Source organism: Danio aesculapii, chromosome 10 (genome assembly GCF_903798145.1).
Source record: "Danio aesculapii chromosome 10, fDanAes4.1, whole genome shotgun sequence".
Lineage (NCBI taxonomy): Eukaryota > Metazoa > Chordata > Actinopteri > Cypriniformes > Danionidae > Danio > Danio aesculapii.
The window spans coordinates 2,102,179-2,120,977 of record NC_079444.1 but is presented as its reverse complement, the minus strand read 5'-3'; the positions used below and the strand labels follow the sequence as shown (position 1 = coordinate 2,120,977).

Genomic DNA, 18,799 nt, shown 5'->3' with positions numbered 1-18,799 from the left:
TGACTGTGTTCACATGGACATCAGTTATTAAATTATTTGGCAAATTATTAATTTGTGCACTTTAACTGCAGTTCAGCACTTTCACGTTCACTCAGGAACATTTCATGCATGCCCCCCGTGACAAATGAGATATTGGATGCGAGGAACTGCTGGAAGAGTGTAGTTTTAATGCAATGTCTGATATCACACGGCGAATGGGAGAAAATAAAATCTCTGCATTTCTCTGTAACAGATAAACTCGGTACGTTAAAGACGTGTGTGTATAATGTTAGACTATCCCGTCACAAAATGCAGCGTAAATTTTTTTAAACCTACACGACGGTAATAGTTTGATTGCGGTGTTTACGTTTACATTCGGAGAGCAGCATTTACAGCAGATCTTTCAGTCCATAATATTGTAGTGATATTAACCTACTGTAAACTTAGTAACTGAATCATTTTGACTAAGGTATGTCTTTATAAACTAAAAGAGTACTGCTGACGACACAAACTAACTTTGCCTCTGAATAAACAAACAAAGACCAGTGATCGCTTACTTACCAAATCTGTAGAGGCAGGACAATCAACACCAACTGGAACTGTGTCTTTATTTAAAAGAAGAGGAGCAGTAAATCCGGATTTCACCATTTCCAGATGTGAAAAGCTCTCGGGTAATAAATGTTCCTTACAAACGTCGCGTGTCGCGTGCACTGTAATCCACACATGAGTCCAGCTGCGCTCTCATAGCGGGGAAATGAAAACAAAACCTTCATTGCAGCAAATTTGTAAACGCAACACTGACAACCTGTCTCCAAACAATTCTTGTTCTTCCACTTGTTTTGGCAACACAACGTGGCATCTCTCTGTCGTCTGAACACTGTATCAGGTACAAACAGTCTTCGAAGCTATCATGCATATTAATGAAGTTGCACCGCGTACACAATAGAGCGCGCTGATTGGTTTGAACCAAGTCTTTCTCATGAATTATTGCTGCACGCTCAGAGACGTCACAATGTACTCACAGGTACAGACGTCCACTCTTCACGCTGGAATACGTGCAAGGATCTAATCGGCGTGACGCAGCTTCAAAATTTCGTTTCAAACCGGAAGAACGAATTTGCGCGAAATAACGTAAAAACAACCAATTTTCACTTTTTTTTTGTGAAATAAATGTGTCCTAATAGTGTTTATAGCAGCGCGGGACACATATATGACTATCAACAGCTCCAAAAATGATGTTTGGTGACTAAAATATTATTTTAATAAATATTTCTGTTTCGTGCACCAAAATATAAGACCAACAGTCACTGAGAAATGGACAAACATTTTCATTTTCTATATTTGGTGCACTCCATTATGTTGTCTAATGTAAATATGATGCTGATTGACGTCCGAATCATGTTCAAGTGGCACCAGAACTGATCGAGCAGGCTGTGAATATGTGGCAGCCGACGCCCAGGAAGTCGTCTTGCTCATCCTGTTCGCAGAACGGCTCATCGGACGGCGGGCTTCCCAACGGATGCAACCACGACAGGCGAGTCTCGATTCGTGATGTTCGGTTTAAAGTGTTTTCATGTATGATTTTAGCCTGACTGCAGATGTCTGTGTTAAACAGGGCGCCGCTCAAGTTACTCTGTGAGACCATGAAGCACCAGATCATTTCCCGCGCTTTCTACGGCTGTAAGTATGACAGATTATTTACACACTTTAACACTGTGTCCTAACAATATGTCACACAGATTCCAGTGACAAGCAGTTTGTCTGTTTGCACCAAAAGTGACACGACAGAAACATTTAAATAGCAGCCAATGTACTCCCAATGAAATGTTAAAGGCTTTAATCTAATTAACACATAATAAAGCTCTTTAACATTATTAATAGGCTACTGAGAGACTAATGCTGTTGGTTTGCACCGAATTTTCAAAGCGTCTGCTAGATATTTTACTTTCAACATCTGAGGTGAACTATCTGCTGCTGTTTTCAGTAGTATGGCAATAAATGTGGTGTAAAATAGTATTTAAATTCACATTGGGAGCATTTAACACTGAATAAAGTCTGAATAATCAGTTCCTGAGGTGACCATTGTCATAGTAGTTTATGCTGTTGTTTTGAAAGCATTTCTAAAATAGAAAGTTTTGTGTCAAGTAGCCATGTAATAAGCATGATAAAGAACATTTAAGAGGTTGTTATCCCAGAATAAAGCTCGACAGGTTCATCTGTATTTGTATACGACTGAAGGGTTTATTCTGCGAAAGCAACCTCCTGGATGTACTTTATCACGATTTATACATAAATATTCTTTAATATTTATTTAAAGAATAATTACATTAAATTAAATTGAATTAAATTTAAAAAACAACACAGGCTCATTGTGGATACGTACCCCTGTCTACATTTCTGGCGACTGCAAAATATGTACCCAGAGGTACGTCTGGCTCCATTTCTGTCTGTAAAATGAACACTATTGGGCGGTAGGATGCCGATGACAGCTTTTGTTCCTTTTCGCACTACCGCTGACCGCTTACCTCTGTATGGACAGCTTTTGGTGTCACCGGTTTGACCAGTAGCTCGCTACGTTGGCCGATGGAATGAGGAGTGGAGTTGACCGCGATGTCGGGGTTCAAGTCTGGCGAAGAACGGTTCCAAAAACTAGGCAAAACAAAAAAAATTATAACAGGCTGAAAATGTGGTGAAATCACACGGCTTTTCTTTTTCAACATTGCCTTTTAAAACACTATGGGTTGTGTAACGAGGAGACTGACACGGAGGGATCCATTATGCAGTATTTATTAGTCACAGTCAAACACAAACATCCAATACGCACTAAAGTGTAAACACACATCAACAGTAATCATTAATGGTCTTGGGGCTGGTGACTGACAGACAGAGGGATTTACCAGGCATAGATCAGTGGCAGGCGGTGTGGTTAAGAATCCGTTAGACAGGCTTGGGTCGAGGGCAGGCAGCGTGGTTCAGAGTCCCTGTATAAAGCAAGCGTCGTGGGCAGGCAGAAGGCAACTCAGAGTCAGAAACAGTCCGGGGTTATTCTCAGAAGATCAGACAGGAAAGACCGCTCAGTAATGCTGGCCGGGGCTAAACAAGACTTCGCAATGAACTGGTGTTTGAGTGTGGCTTATATAGGAAGCGTGGGTCGTTAACTAGATTCAGTTCAGGTGTGTGCACAATCAGTTTAGATGGATGATGTAATGCTTAAAAGTCTGGGGATGGTGACCTCTGCTGGCCAGCGAGGGGAATGACTGGGACCGAGTCGGTAACAGGTTGGGTTTAGGAACAGGGGTGGGTGGGTCAGTCGGTCAGTCAGTCAGTCGACAGCAAGCTGGCCTGGTCGGCTAAAGTGTATATTACGCCCTCTGGTGGATTTACACAAGAAGAGGATGCACGAGAGAAATTTGTGATCATCAAAAAGTATACACAGCGGCCTCTGGTGGATTTGCAAAAACAAAAACTGCGAGCAGACGTACCTCCGGTTATGTATTTCACCAGCTCCAGAAATGTAGACCTGGGTACATATCAGTAATGAGCCTGGGTTAAAAAAAAAAAAAGGTGGCCAAGGGGGCTTTAAGCAACTGCTTAGTTCACTAATGCCTTGTGCCGGATCGGCTTTTACGGCTATATGCACTTTCTCAGGTAATTCCCCTATGATCTGATGTGTGTTTTTAAGGGTTGGCGTATTGCCGTCACTTGTCCACCGTCCGTACGCACCTCTCGGCTCTGGTAAATGCTACTATTGTTGAGCCCGACATCCCTTATGATGCCAAAGGCGGACTGTCAGCAGAAGTGTGGAAGTCATTTCTACAGGACTGCTCTGTAAGTGTCCTTCACTATCGAGTGCACTTGTTCATGTTTCATGAATTATCATTTGATAGCTTTTGCGCAGCATGGATGTTAGTTAGCTAAAACCATCAACTAAAATAAACGTTAATCGAAATACAGTGGTAAAATAACGTCAGCAAGTTGTGAAAGGAACTTTTCTTATTTATTTTAACTTAATTTACTGAAATAATTGAAAAACAAATATTCAAAAATATTCATAAAACTAAAGCAGTATCTTACTAATACTATGTTTGTGTAAAAATCTGAATAAAAATTGTACAAAAAACTAAAATAGCATCTCACTGATACTGCCACCATCAAAATCACATCCAAAATGTTAATAAAAACTATAGTAATGTCTTACTAATACTCATTCATTCATTTCTTTTCGGCGTAGTCCCGTTATTAATCGAGGGTCGCCACAGCGGAATGAACCGCCAACTTATCCAGCATATGTTTTACACAGCGGATGCCCTTCCAGCCGCAACCCGTTACTGGAAAACCCATTCACACACATACATTCACTATGGACAATTTGACTTACCCAATTCAACTATACCACATGCATTTGGGCTTGTGGGGGAAACCGGAGCACCCCGTGGAAACCCACGCGAACATAGGGAGAACATGCAAACTCACAATAATAGCATCTCACTGATTCTGTAAGCATAAAAACATGACTTGTTTGATCGTTTCATTTGTTTATGAAGTATTATTTTCATAAATTAATTATTGATATATTTATTTCTTATTTATCTATCCGAGTGTGTGTGCGTTTATGTTTTTATGTATTTTATGTAGGGTTTGCTATTGAATGACTGAATTTCCTTCGGGATCAATAACCTAACTAACTATAAACTATGATTATCCCGCTGTGTCTGCTCTGCAGGCGTATGAGGAGGAGGAGCTGCTTCGGCTGGTGTATTATGGTGGTGTGGAGCCGTCTCTGCGGAAAGAGGTCTGGCCTTTCCTGTTAGGACACTACCACTTCACTATGAGCCCCGAAGAACGCAAAGAGGTCAACAAAAGTGATGCTTTGATCAATATGGGACTGTTTACACCTGTCTCTCTCATCTGATTCGTGAAAACGGCTCCATTTACATTTGGACACATAAATGGGTCTTCAATAAATGGATATAAATCATACAATTCCACGCGATATGCAAATTTAAGCATAGGTTACGTCGATTCAAGGGTCAAATGCACCACTTTTTATTTCATTGCATATAGAACATGCAGACTCCACACAGAAATGCCAACTGACCCATCCGGGACTCAAACCAGTGGCCTCCTTGCTGTGAGGCCACAGTGTTAACCACTGAGCCACCATCACAGGCATCATTAAGGATTCAATTCTAAAACAAACTCAACATTGCATATTCATTCATTCATTTTCTTTTCAGCTTAGTCCCTTTATTAATTCGGGGTCGCCACAGTGGAATGAACCGCCAACTATTCCAGCATATGTTTTTACACAGCCGTAGCTTTTACACCTGCCCATTTCACAATTAGATCCATATCCAATCAGAAAAACAAATGCATGAAGTGTCAAGGTGTAAACAGCACCTAAAGCTAGCTTGAAGCAGCAGGATAATGACCGTCTGCCCTGTGTAGGTGGACGAGCAGATCCGGGCGTGCTACGAGCAGACCATGAGTGAGTGGCTGGGATGTGAAGCCATCGTGCGCCAGCGGGAGAAGGAGCAGCACGCAGCCGCTCTGGCCAAATGTGCGTCTGGTGCCAGTGTGGACCGAGGGTCACGCCAGGACTCCACCATCAGCACGGATGTAAGCATTAATGCTCAAGTCATTCATATGCAACAGGGGTCCGTTCTTTGTACGTGAATCAGACGGTTAGCTGGATTTGATTAGTGATGGGTTGACATGATCCAGTGTAGTTTGGTTCTTCAAAACTCATCCAGGAGTGGTGGTCATAGCAAAAGGTCTGTAAGCTCAAACCAGCTCAGAGCAAGGGTCCGTTCTCCATACACTTTAAAAAATGCTGAGTTCAACACAATTGCTTCATGCAGTTAACTTGATTTTGCAAATTTAAGTGGATTGAACATAATGTCCTGGTTATGAACGTAACCCACGTTCCTCGAAGAGGGAATGGAGATGTGTGTCTACCGACACTGGGAGTTTGCTGGATGACCAATCACTCTGAAGAGTAAGAAAAAGGGCCAATGAATGCCTATGAGGCAATGCCCCTCTTCTCCAGATGGCTCTTAATGGCGCCCTGGGGCAGGGCTTGGTCCGTAGAGCGGGCTGCGGAGCAGGTCTTGGTGCCGCCAATGGCCAATCTCTGCGAGGAGCTGCCGAAGTGTCTGACTCACTCACAACCCTGGAGGGCAGGAGTAAGTCTGGACTGTCGTCGGAGCATGTCAGCCCACCCTCAGATGCAACGATGGACATCTGGTCCCCGGTGTCATCAAGTGAGAGCGTGGCCATCCCGGGGGATGCACCGCAACACCCACTCGAAACTTGGATGGAACTATAACTTTTTAAATACAAGCGCATACTTTGAAAAGGTGATCCAGCTTTAGTACTGTTTCTGAGAGTGTATGATGAAAGACATGGACTATATTCACATTCCAATGCCAAGTTTAGCCAATTATATTTCAGCACACTGGGTTGCCTTGGTGGAAAAACAGCGTATTTAATTAATTCAGTCATTCAGAAAGGCTCTCAAAGTACGCGTCTTTGACCAAACTGTGACCTCTGGTGGACAGTAGCAGCCTCCGAAATGAGATGCAGATTCAGAGTTCCACATTATGTGATTATTAATTAGCAAATAATATAAAAATTACGAGTGTAAACATTTGGTGAGCAGGTTACCGATGTGTCCTAACAACACGCTACATGATGAGATACGCAGTGATGAGCGATTGGGCTGTTTGCACAAGACGAAACACGACAGAAATGTAAATACAGCCATTCAGAAGCACAGAATAGTGCACTCACTGCACTACAGCGAAATGGTAAGGTTTGTAATCTAATTAATACATATTAAACCTCTTCAACATTATTAAATGTAGATGCTGAATCACTGATATGTGTTGGTTTGCACTAAATCACATTTCTGAAGTTCAATTTCTGATGGTTTATTTTATTTTCCAGATCTGAGGTGAACTATCTGCTGCTGCTTTCAATAGTATGGCAATAAATGTGATGTAAAATGCCATTCAGACTCACATTGTTAGCCTTTAACACTGAATAAAGCACATGAGATGTACCTGAGGTGATCAGTTTATCCTGTTGTTCAGCTGTTAGAAACAGAAGCCGTTTCTAATATATCTATTCGAGGTGTTGGTCAGGACAAAAACTCCTTTTAATATGGAGAAGATTCCCTCTATCGGGTGCCGTTGCTTTTATATAGAGCACGGTTTAAATCACTCGCTCCTGTCCTCAATCTGGCAACCTGCGCTTGCGTTTGTTTTGATCCAGGAGTGCAATACCTAGTTCAACCACTGGGTGTCAAACTTACACACTGCAGCTTTAAATAGAGAGTTATGCCTTAATCCATTGGATTAAGAAACATTCTGTTATGTAGAATAATACACTACTCATATAGAATAAATACTATACTCTTGACACAAGAGTAAAGCCTGTATAAATAGCCTACAACAAATCTGGACAGTTCTTACTTATTTAACAAACCATTTGATTTGCTACTGATTTTATGTCATGAATCAGATGATGTCATTACATTATTAACCAATCACTGCATTACTGATCGTGATTTGGAGGATTTGTCTTTCACACGAGCACATGTAGTAATCTCAGATCAGATCATCCAGAAACTCATTTAAAGAATCGAATTAGCCAGAGATCTGCTATCAGGATTAAACAATCCAGGATCTGCTAAATCATGTTAGATTGCTTCAGAGAGGTATGAAGAAGGCCCCCCCCAGATGAGTTTTGAATGTATGAGTGAGGTTTGCATTGTGATAATGGTGTTGTGTTTGTGTGTGCAGTCGTCTCAGAGCAGCAACTCGGATAAACAGAATAATGCAGGATCACACAGCGACTCCAACAGCAGCACTCAGGTCAGACACACACCGTTCAACACAGCACATTACAGAAGGCTTTGCTCTTTAGTTTTTAATTATGCTTCCTTCATGTGTAGATTTTACTTGTCAAGTGTATATTTATTTAGTTTATTAAATGGCAAATAAGTCTATAGTTTAGATATGGATATATGGAACTAAAAGGAATGAGATGCGTTGTTTCAGCTCTGAGTTACAGTAAGTGAGAAACGTTTAGGATAATATTGAGATCATTTTTGCCGTTGAATTTAATTTAAAGCTTAAAATGTTAAAAGGAAACAATTAAATTAAATTTATTATTATCGTATGTATACATGTCTGCTTCATTATTAGTCAATAATTGCTCTCGATCTCTAATATAAGTTAATATAAGAGTTCACACTTAGCTGATAATCAATAAAGCGTATTTGGCATGCTGTCCCGGGAGAGAGCCCTGAGCTGGTAATATCCTCGAGCTCGGGGCTCCCTCCCGTTAGAAGGGCGAGAGGGGAGTTCGAGCTCAGGTAGGTCTCGAGAACTCCCCTGCTGTCGCCGTGTGAGAAGTGTAAACTAGAGTTGTATTCGCTGATAATTTGGTTTAGTCGATTGGCTATTGTTTATGTTTTTGGACAGTGGGAGGAAACCAGGGGACCCGGGGGAAACCCACGCAAACACGGGGAGAACATGTAAACTCCGCACAGAGACACCAACCAGCCCGATAGGAGGTTAGACCAGCGGTGTTCTTGCTGTGAGGCGACAGTGCTAGCCACTGAGCCACCGTGTCGCCCTATCGGAAAAAGGGGGAGGAAGTAGGGGTGGAAGGGGGGGAAGCTTCAAGACGAAGATAACTGGAGTGAAAAACTCTGGTTATTTATAATGCTTCCGTAATCATCTAATGGGTCAGACTACGGAGCTAATGAGGAGCCAGCCGTGTTGATCATAAGCACGTGATCCTCTCGAAATTAGTTTATAAATAAACCACACTTAATGTGAGCATGGACAAAATTATTTTATTTTATTCAGTAATACCTCAGTCAGATTATAAATAATAAATTAATAAGTTGTATAGTAAGTTATATGTAGTCCTTCTCAGAGAGCAATACTGTATAAATCAAAGCTGGATCTGGGGCCGTTTTGAGGAATGTGGATAGCAATGTTGAGTAAATGATAGATGATTCTTTAACCTATTCTAGTTTTATATTTATTTATATACATTTATTTTTGTCTGTTTCAACCATCCACAGGTGTTTGGCTCTGTAGATGAAGTGGATCCGATCGAATCTGAGCCCAAACCAAAAGACGAGAAGCCGCAGCCCAAAATCCCCAACGGCGCTCTCCCGAACTGCACTAGCTCTCCAGACTCCGGACACCCATCGTCCCGCAACTTCTCCGTGACCTCAGCAATGTCCGACTGCTCTCCCAGCACAGAGGAGACTTCAACACAAGAGTCCAAAGGAAATCAGCCCGACCCAGAGGAGAAACCCAAAGAGGAGCAACCAGAAAACAGGTCAACCAGTCAGGATACAGAGAAAGAAGCTGCCATTACTACACAAAACCTGAGTGTATGTTCAGAAGCCGAGCTGACGAAACCTGTAGAAAGCGACAAACTGCGGACTTCTAGGACTGAAACAGATCAGATCGAAGATGCAATGTCAAAAAACCCAGGTGATTTGTCTAAACCTGAAGTAATCCCTAGTGCTGAAACAGATGCAAGAAAATCAGAAGTAAATGAGTGTGAAGTTCAGTCATTAAAAGATCCCGCTGAGGGAAGCCGATCATCAGAATCAAAACAGGCTGAAGATGCAGATGCTGTGGGTTTATCAGTTGTGGATGAAAACACAAAATCAAACACGGAGCAAGAAACAGGTCTAAAAGTGAACGAAGGCTCCAAATGTCAACCATCGGCTCCAGAATCAACACCAGAAGACATGAATATCTCTCAATATCTATCTTCTGAATCAAAAACAGGGCAAGAAACGGGTCTAAACGTGACCGAAGACTCCAAATGTCAACCATCGGCTCCACAATCAACACCAGAAGACACGAATATCTCTCAGAATCTCTCTTCTAAATCAAAAACAGGGCAAGAAATGGGTCTAACTGTGAATGAAGATGCCAAATGTCAACCATCAGCTCCAGAATCAACACCAGACGACACTAAAACTTCCCAATATCTCTCATCTGAATCAAACACGAAGCAAAAAGCAAATGAAGACTCCAAATGTCATCCATCAGCTCCAGAATCAACACCAGAAGACATGAATATCTCTCAAAATCTCTCTTCTGAATCAAAAACAGGGCAAGAAACAGGTCTAAACGTGACCGAAGACTCCAAATGTCAACCATCAGCTCCAGAATCAACACCAGATGACACGAAAACCTCCCGAAATCTCTCATCCGAATCAAACACGAAGCAAAAAACGACCGAAGACTCCAAATGTCAACCATCTGCTCCAGAATCAACATCAGACGCCATGAAAATCTCCCAAAATCTCCCATCTGAATCAAACATGGAGCAAGAAACAGGTCTAAAAGTGAACAAAGACTCCAAATGTCAACCATCTGCTCCAGAATCAACATCAGACGCCATGAAAATCTCCCAAAATCTCCCATCTGAATCAAACATGGAGCAAGAAACAGGTCTAAAAGTCAATGAAGACTCCAAATGTCAACCATCTGCTCCAGAATCAACATCAGACAAGATGAAGACCTCCCAAAATCTCTCATCTGAATCATACACGGATAAAGAAACAAGTTTAAAAGTAAACGAAGACTCCAAATGTCAACCATCTGCTCTAGAATCAACACCCGACGACATGAAAACCTCTCAAAATCTCTCATCTGGACCACAGAATGTGCCTCAAACCGCTCCACAAACCATCAGCTGGGACTCCGACCGCAACCGAGCCAGATCAATAATCAAACAGATGACAGAATCGGAGCCTGAGAGCTGCGGGCCGCTCACATCCCAGTCCAAACCCTCTCCGGACATGTCAGATGACTCTCCGTCAGCTTTAGAGATGGAGGAGATCCCTTCATCCGTGGTGTACATGTCCTCCGAGAGCTCCATGTGCAGGACGCCTCTGACTTTGGCTCGTCCCGTGGCTCCGTGCACCACCGCCGGGGAGAAATCGCCCATGGGAATGCCCGCTCTAGAGCTGTGCATGGAGCCGGGCGTCAATACCACCCCAGAGGGAACCGATTCTGCGCTCTCCGAGGAGGAACCTGAGATGGACAACTTATTCCCCAAACCAGACTCTCTAGCGGTCACCGGAGACAAGAACGACATCGCCTCGCCAGTGTCCTCAATAGGGACCACCTACTCGGTAGATCACCTTAAAGTCTGTGTGAAATCAAGATTAAGGCCATGTCCACATGTTAGAGCTGCACGATTAATCGATTCGACCCCCTAGACCAGTGTTTCCCAACCCTGTTCCTGGAGGCACACCAACAGTACATATTTTGTATGTCTCCCTCATCTGACCCATTCGTGTCAGGTTTTGGGGTCTTTTATAATGTTCTGCTGAGTTGATTCAGGTGTGTTTGATTAGGGAGAGGTTGAAAATGTGTACTGTTGGTGTGCCTTCAGGAACAGGGTTGGGAAACACTGCCCTAGATGATCTTAATCCAGCGTTTCTACGATTCTGCCAATCGTATTTTCAAGTTTAGGAGAGAAGCAAAGGCGGCCGCACAAGCGCTCACGTTGTTTTACATGCATTGCTTTGCGACATGGACACCTCCAAATGGTGTTGAAAGAGTCACATGCTGTATTCATAAGGTATAATTCACCCAAAAATGTCATTTCTGTCTTCATGTAATGATGTGTTCGTGGCCGTGCTGACCGTGAGCTGTTACCACATAGAGGGCCGGCGTGCGCCATATTAATGATAGACGTGCGCGCGTCTACTTTAGTGAACAGAACTTGCATAGGCTGTGAATAACAGGTAATAAAGTTGTAGTTGACCTGCCCGCCCGCTTACTTCCCTAAACCCAACCAATAATTTACAAAAACCATCCAGAAAAAGAAAAGCCCTCGTCTGATTTTTTTTTTTTACCACGTTTTCGGATTTTACCACATTCTCACGCTGTTATGAACTTGTTCAGTTTATTTCTTGGATTCTGTTTCTGTCTTACCCCTAAAAGAACTGTACGAGAGTAGCTTACCTGATGCCTATGGTGCTTTATGTGAATAATAAACCAAGCTATGGTTAAATTTTGATGTCTTTTAAACGGGTTAAGGAGGTTAACCTGTTTAAAAGACATCACAATAGTTTTTTTTTTGCTAGTGTGTGATCTGTAAAGGCCCTCTTGTTTTTCTTACAGCAGGAGCTGGTGGATCTCTACACACTCAATCTACACCGCATCGACAAAGACGTCCAGCGATGTGACAGAAACTACTGGTATTTCACCCCAGCCAACCTGGAGAAACTGCGCAACATCATGTGCAGGTAAAATATAGCTGAGATTGTGTATAATAACTGTTACTGTTACCTAAATGCAAATATAATGTAAGATAATGTTTATGCATCATCACTAATAATCAAAAACATTTTGGTTATATATTTTTTTTGGTAAAACATTTTTTGTTTTTTTGGATTATTTGATGTTCAATACAAAGAACATTTTGTAACATTATAAATGTCTTTACTCTCATTTTTGATCTAATTAAAAGGTGCTGCATGTAAGTTTTTGACTCCACACCACAATATGTGTGCAAATATTATAATGCTCAGTGAACATTCTTGTTTATCTGAAAAACAATGCTGAAGTCAGATATTCTGCTTTGAGCATGTGTTTTCCGTGCTGAAACTGCTGTCTTTGTTTTAGTCATTTAACCCGCCCAATGCCAATTTAGCCAATTATATTTCAACACCCCGGGTTGCCTTGATGGAAAACAGCGTATTTCATTCATTCATTCAGAAAGGCTCTGAAACTATACGTCCCTGACTGAAATGCGACCTCTGGTGGACAGTAGCAGACTCCGAAATAAGACGCAGATTCAGAGTTCCACATGAGGTGGAGATTAATTAGCAAATAATATAAATATTACGAGTGTAAACATTAGGTGAGCAGGTTACCGCTGTGTCCTAACAACACGCTACATGATGAGATACGCAGTGATGAGCAATTTGGCTGTTTGCACAAGACGAAACACGACAGAAATGTAAATACAGCCATTCAGAAGCACAGAATAGTGCACTCACTGCACTCCAGAGAAATGGTAAGGTTTATAATATAATTAATTCATATTAAACCTCTACAACATTATTAAATGTAGATGCTGAATCACTGATATGTGTTGGTTTGCACTGAATCACATTTCTGAAGTTCAATTTCTGATGGTTTATTTTATTCTCCAGATCTGAGCTGAACTATCTGCTGCTGCTTTCAATAGTATGGCAAGAAATGTGATGTAAAATGCCATTCAAACTCACATTGTTAGCATTTAACACTGAATAAAGCACATGAGGTGTACCTGAGGTGATCAGTTTATCCTGTTGTTCAGCTGTGAGAAACAGAAGCCGTTTCTAATATATCAATTCGAGGTGTTGGTCAGGACAAAAACTCCTTTTAATATGGAGGATATTCCCTCTATCGGGTGTCGTTGCCTTAATTTAGAGCACGGTTTAAATCACTCGCTCCTGTCCTCAATCTGGCAACCTGCGCTTGCGTTTGTTTTGATCCAGGAGTGCAATACCTAGTTCAACCACTGGGTGTCAGACTTACATACTGCAGCTTTAATGTGTTTTTGCTGAATAAATGTATTTCTATTGTAATTTCTGTTTTAAAAATCTAAAATTAAATGTCATGTTATTTTGTTTTTGTCTTAAGTTATGTGTGGCAGCACCTTGACATCGGGTACGTCCAGGGAATGTGTGACTTACTAGCTCCTCTGCTGGTCATCCTGGATGATGGTATGTGAATTAAAGAATTAGATGAAAGCTTAGGAAAAACGATTATAAAAAAAGCTGGAATAAAAGCTCAATATTAATATTAATATTAGTAATGCAGCATCCACCTGAATAACGTGACGACAGTCATGTTGCTTGAGACCGCACATAACACATACAACTAACTATTTAACGTTGTCCCGTGAAGTAAAACGCTGTGTGTGTATGATCTGGTTTAAATCAGAGGCCATGGCCTTCAGCTGCTTCACGGAGCTCATGAAGCGCATGAACCAGAACTTCCCTCACGGAGGAGCCATGGACACACACTTCGCCAACATGCGTTCCCTCATCCAGGTCCATGCACTTACTAAACACACATGTCAGCTGATGTTTTGTAAGAGTGTGTGTTTGATGAATGTGTCGAACCTGTTTAGATCCTGGACTCGGAGCTGTTCGAGCTGATGCAGCAGAACGGAGACTACACACACTTCTACTTCTGCTACCGCTGGTTCCTGCTGGACTTCAAGAGAGGTGAGCAGGATCTGCAAAAGCGCATTGCAAAAGTATCATTCTGTACAGTAAAACAAAACAATAAACAACATTATATGGAATCAATCAGTATTATCTGCTAAATAAATACACATAATGTCTTAAAATGGATAAAAATGAAGAGTCTGCCATCATTTCCTCATCCGCCAGTTGTTTTAAACCTATTTGAGGGAAAATAAACAGCTATTGACTTACATAGTATTTTGTTTCTACTATGGAAGTCAATGGTTACCAACTTATCTTTGTTGACAGCAGTTTTGAGTGAACTACCCCTTAATTGGCGTTTCTGAGGGTCTTAAAATGAATGAATAAAGGATATTAAGGGATAGTTCGCACCAAAATTCAGTCATTTATTCATCCTCCACTTGGGCCAACCCTATTTGAGTTTCTTTTTTTTCTACTATGGATGTAAATGGGTACCATCAACTACCATTTTTCAAAATATCTTCTTTTGTGTTCAACAGAAGAAAGAAATCAACCACACAAAGTGAACCATTCCTTTAACCCTTTATTAGCACTCCTTGAAAACAACATTGTGTTGAATAATATGCTGGCACAACTCTGATAAATAGTAATAAGCAATTAAAACAATAATGATAACCTATGGATAAAAGGTAAAGCAAGTGGTTATGATGCCTGTTAAAGGGTTAAAAAGGTGTAAAATCAGAACAGCTTCAGTCTTAAATTCATATAATACTGGCATTAATATTTGTAAGCAGTTGTTTTCTCATGTATTTCATTTCAAAGTGAAGCACAATAATACGTTCTGCATTGAGGATCATGATCGTCGTCTTTGGCACCTTCATAGCTGCTCAAGTTAGTGGCGCCATCTAGCGGCGGTGTGTGTGAAGCTGTCCTGAGACAGATGTAAATAAAAAATTACGATTAAATATATAGCGAACAAAAGGTCTTGGAAGCATATGAAGAGTTATATATATATATATATATATATATATATATATATATATATATGTATATGTATATATATGTATATGTATATATATGTATATGTATATATAGCAACAGGTTTGACTCTGTCAGAGGTATTTAGATACTGCATGGGTCTGATCAGAAGGTAAAAGTGAATTAGAGGTATTCAAGCCTTCCTCCGCTTAAATGTCATTTTAAAGTTAGATCAGTTTGTTTGTAGTTTCACTCTTTGAAATGTTCACTTTTAATGAACGCTGAAGCACTTAGAGTGAGTGAACGCTCTTGTTTACCTCTTTGTCAGAAATGGTGTATGATGACGTGTTCTCCGTGTGGGAGACCATCTGGGCCGCCCGTTACGCCTCGTCTGAGCACTTCGTCCTGTTCATCGCGCTGGCCTTGGTGGAGCTGTACCGAGACATCATCCTGGAGAACAACATGGACTTCACAGACATCATCAAGTTCTTTAACGGTGACCACACTCAGACACAAACGCTGTGGACATTATTTGCTCACAGAAATTATTAGTGCATCCCAGTAGAACGAAAGAAATATGAAGTAACATATTACTACACATGAAATCAAAACTAGCCGTATTGATTCTGTTAGCTTACGTGCTAGTTCTGTTCAATTCATTCATAATCTAAAACTGAAATCTGAAAAAGCACTTCCTGTTTGTTTTCAGTTAAATTCTTATATCATGTCTGTCTGAGGTATTGGGCGGGGCTAACATACGTAACCACGCCCCTTCAGCTGTCTGTTTTGACAACAAACCGAAATTGTGAGGAGGAGGAGGAGTCTGTTAACCTGACTTTCCACTGCACACGACAAACAACAAGTGACAGACCGGAAGTCATTTATTTTTCTAATGGAGAGTAGTTTAGGAGCTGCGTGGAGTTCTGCCCTACTAAAAAAAACAGCTTAAAACAGCATAAGCTGGTTGGCTGGTTCTAGCTGGTTGACCAGCCTGGTTTTAGAGGGATTTTGGCCACTTCCAGGCGGGTTTCCAGTCATTTCCAGCCTGGTCTTAGCTGGTCAGGCTGAAAAATGACCAGCTAAAACCAGCTTGACCAGCCTGGTTTAAGCTGGACATAGCTGGTTTGGGCTGGGCTCCCAGCCTGGCTAAGCTGATCAAGCTGGTTTTAGCTGGTCATCTCCCAGCCTGACCAGCTAAGACCAGGCTGGAAATGACTGGAAACCAGCCTGGAAGTGGCCAAAACCCCTCTAAAACCAGCCTGGTTGACCAGCTAAAACCAGCCTAGGCTGGTTTAGGCTGTTTTTTCAGTAGGGTGATCATCTCCGTATGCGGAAAATTGGGATCCGATTTGAGCTGTTTATATGTTGAAATATTTGTGACAAAGAGCATAGAATCATTAAGAGGTGGCACTCTAGTGCAATTTGGGAAACAGCCACTAGATGGCGCGGCGGCCATTTTGGAATGAAAACTCCAATAGAACAACAGAATATTATAAGTCTGTAAAATAAACATTTAAAAGTGCTGATGATTGTGATACTAAGTGTTGTATTGTCGTCTTTCAGGTTGTATCTCAGCTTTAATGCACTTCTTAAATAAATAAATAAAAAACAAAGCAGCTGCTTGCCATCGCGACAGCAATAAAATCCAATGGACGGCTGATTGCATTCACTCCAAAATGGCGGAATTACAGGGCTGTTGCTGGGTGCTGCTGTTGCAGTGGAATATTCTATTGAGTGTCGCCTCTTGGTCATTCTAAGCTCTTTTCCTGCGACTAGACCGTATATGTGACTGGCCGACCAGATGTGATGTATTCCAGTGTTGTCCAAGCAGGTCCCCGCGCACGAGATGAGAAATCTTTTTTTTTTTTTTGCATGTTCTCCTCGTGTTGGCATGGGTTTCCCATGGGTGCTCCGGTTTCCCTCACAGCCCAAACACATGCACTACAGGGGACTTGATGAACTAAATAGGCCATAGTGTATGAGTGTGTGTTTGAATGAGTGTGTATGGGTGTTTCTCAGTACTGGGTTGTGACTGAAAGGGCATCCGGTGCGTAAAACATATGCTGGAATAGTTGGCGGTTCATTCCACTGTGGCGACCGCTGATAAATAAGGGACTAAGCCGAAGGAAAATGAATGAATTCGATTTTTGTGACCCCCAATTTGGAAACCACTGTAAAAGGAAACACCGGAAATGTTTGTATGTTGTAGTACGAGATATGTATGCAATACTGCAGAACTGAGCTGTTGTTTATTATGTGTTCGTCTAGAAATGGCTGAACGTCATGATGTCCCAAAGCTGCTGCTTATGGCCCGAGACCTGGTGCACAAAGTCCAGATCCTGATCGAGAACAAGTGAATCCTCATCCATTATAAACATGAAGATGCTCTGTGTCTGTTTATGGCCCAAACCCTCAGCCGAAGTAAATGCCAAACCAGTGTTGTAATTTCTATATCTAATATGACCCAGATTTCAATACTAATATGTAGAGTATGCATATTAAATATTTGGGTGTTTTTTATTTCAAACAGCCAAATGACAATGTGATTGGATGCCTTTATTTTGTCTAATTAGTATTAACACATTGATGGATTTAAAGGGGACCTATTATGCAAAGATCACTTTTATAAGGGGTTTAAACGCAGCTGTGCGGCAACAGTCTGTGAATATATCCAGCTTCTAATGGTAAACATTAATTAATTTTATTTGTAATAATCAGACTTGATAAAAACAGTCTGCAGAAACACTCTGATTGACATTCTCCATTTGTACGTGTCATCAGAGGGGGAAAGCCCCGCCCACTAGTGACCATCTCTCCCTTATTAGCATAGGACGTCAGTCTTGTTTTTGAGTCTGCCACTATGCTGACACACAGGCATACGTAGCTCCGCCTGCTTTTAAAAAGCGCACAATCTCATTTAAATTTAAAGCGACAGTCACCAAAACGCCACACTATTAGAATCAAAGCCTGAAAGGGGCCGTTTCAGAGAGTTATTAAACATTATCTGTGTGGTATTATGAGCTGAAACTTGTTAAAAAGGGCATAATAGGTCACCTGTAAAGCTAAAGACAAACCACTGGTTTTGATTTTATAGAGTCTGTAAGAGTGAATGTAATTGAGAGAATATATCAGATAAAATAAATAATATTATAGAAAAAAAGTTGGATATTTGGAGAATAGTTTTATACGAGGTCATGGATGCAAACAAACGGCTATGAAATATATAAAATTATATATATATATATATATATATATATATATATATATATATATATATATATATATATATATATATATATATGTGAATGGCAATGATTTTTTCTAAAAGCACAACGTATTAAAAACAATGCTGTATATTTATTTATTTTTTACATATGTGAAAGTCAGAGACTCATTGTTGCTGATGTGAAGCATAATTCACACGCCACCATGATATTTGCACAGAAAAATTGACGGTCGGGTTATTAGACTCAAGTCGGGGATGGAGGTGATTTATTGTGGTTTTCAGGTGATTGATTGAATCTCATATGTCAGCTCATATTTGACCTCTTAAATACAAAGGGACAAAACGAACGATTATATTTGCATTCTGTTTTCAGGGCCATTAAAATTAGGTTTTGC

The 18,799-nt window shown here is 41.1% G+C and overlaps 1 protein-coding gene across 1 annotated transcript in view; it reads left to right on the top strand.

Annotated features, from left to right (window-relative positions):
- sgsm1b (small G protein signaling modulator 1b) overlaps window positions 1–18,417 on the top strand; it is a 38,190-nt gene extending 19,773 nt beyond the window's left edge. Inside the window, exons 13-25 of the mRNA XM_056467395.1 lie at window positions 1,387–1,513; window positions 1,595–1,659; window positions 3,662–3,807; window positions 4,703–4,831; window positions 5,428–5,598; window positions 7,785–7,856; window positions 9,080–11,161; window positions 12,159–12,283; window positions 13,668–13,750; window positions 13,971–14,080; window positions 14,161–14,257; window positions 15,507–15,674; window positions 17,447–18,417. Of these exons, the coding sequence (XP_056323370.1) occupies window positions 1,387–1,513; window positions 1,595–1,659; window positions 3,662–3,807; window positions 4,703–4,831; window positions 5,428–5,598; window positions 7,785–7,856; window positions 9,080–11,161; window positions 12,159–12,283; window positions 13,668–13,750; window positions 13,971–14,080; window positions 14,161–14,257; window positions 15,507–15,674; window positions 17,447–17,535 (3,464 nt within the window). The 3' untranslated portion in view covers window positions 17,536–18,417. The remainder of the gene's footprint in view (window positions 1–1,386; window positions 1,514–1,594; window positions 1,660–3,661; window positions 3,808–4,702; window positions 4,832–5,427; window positions 5,599–7,784; window positions 7,857–9,079; window positions 11,162–12,158; window positions 12,284–13,667; window positions 13,751–13,970; window positions 14,081–14,160; window positions 14,258–15,506; window positions 15,675–17,446) is intronic.
- Window positions 18,418–18,799: the final 382 nt, after the last annotated feature.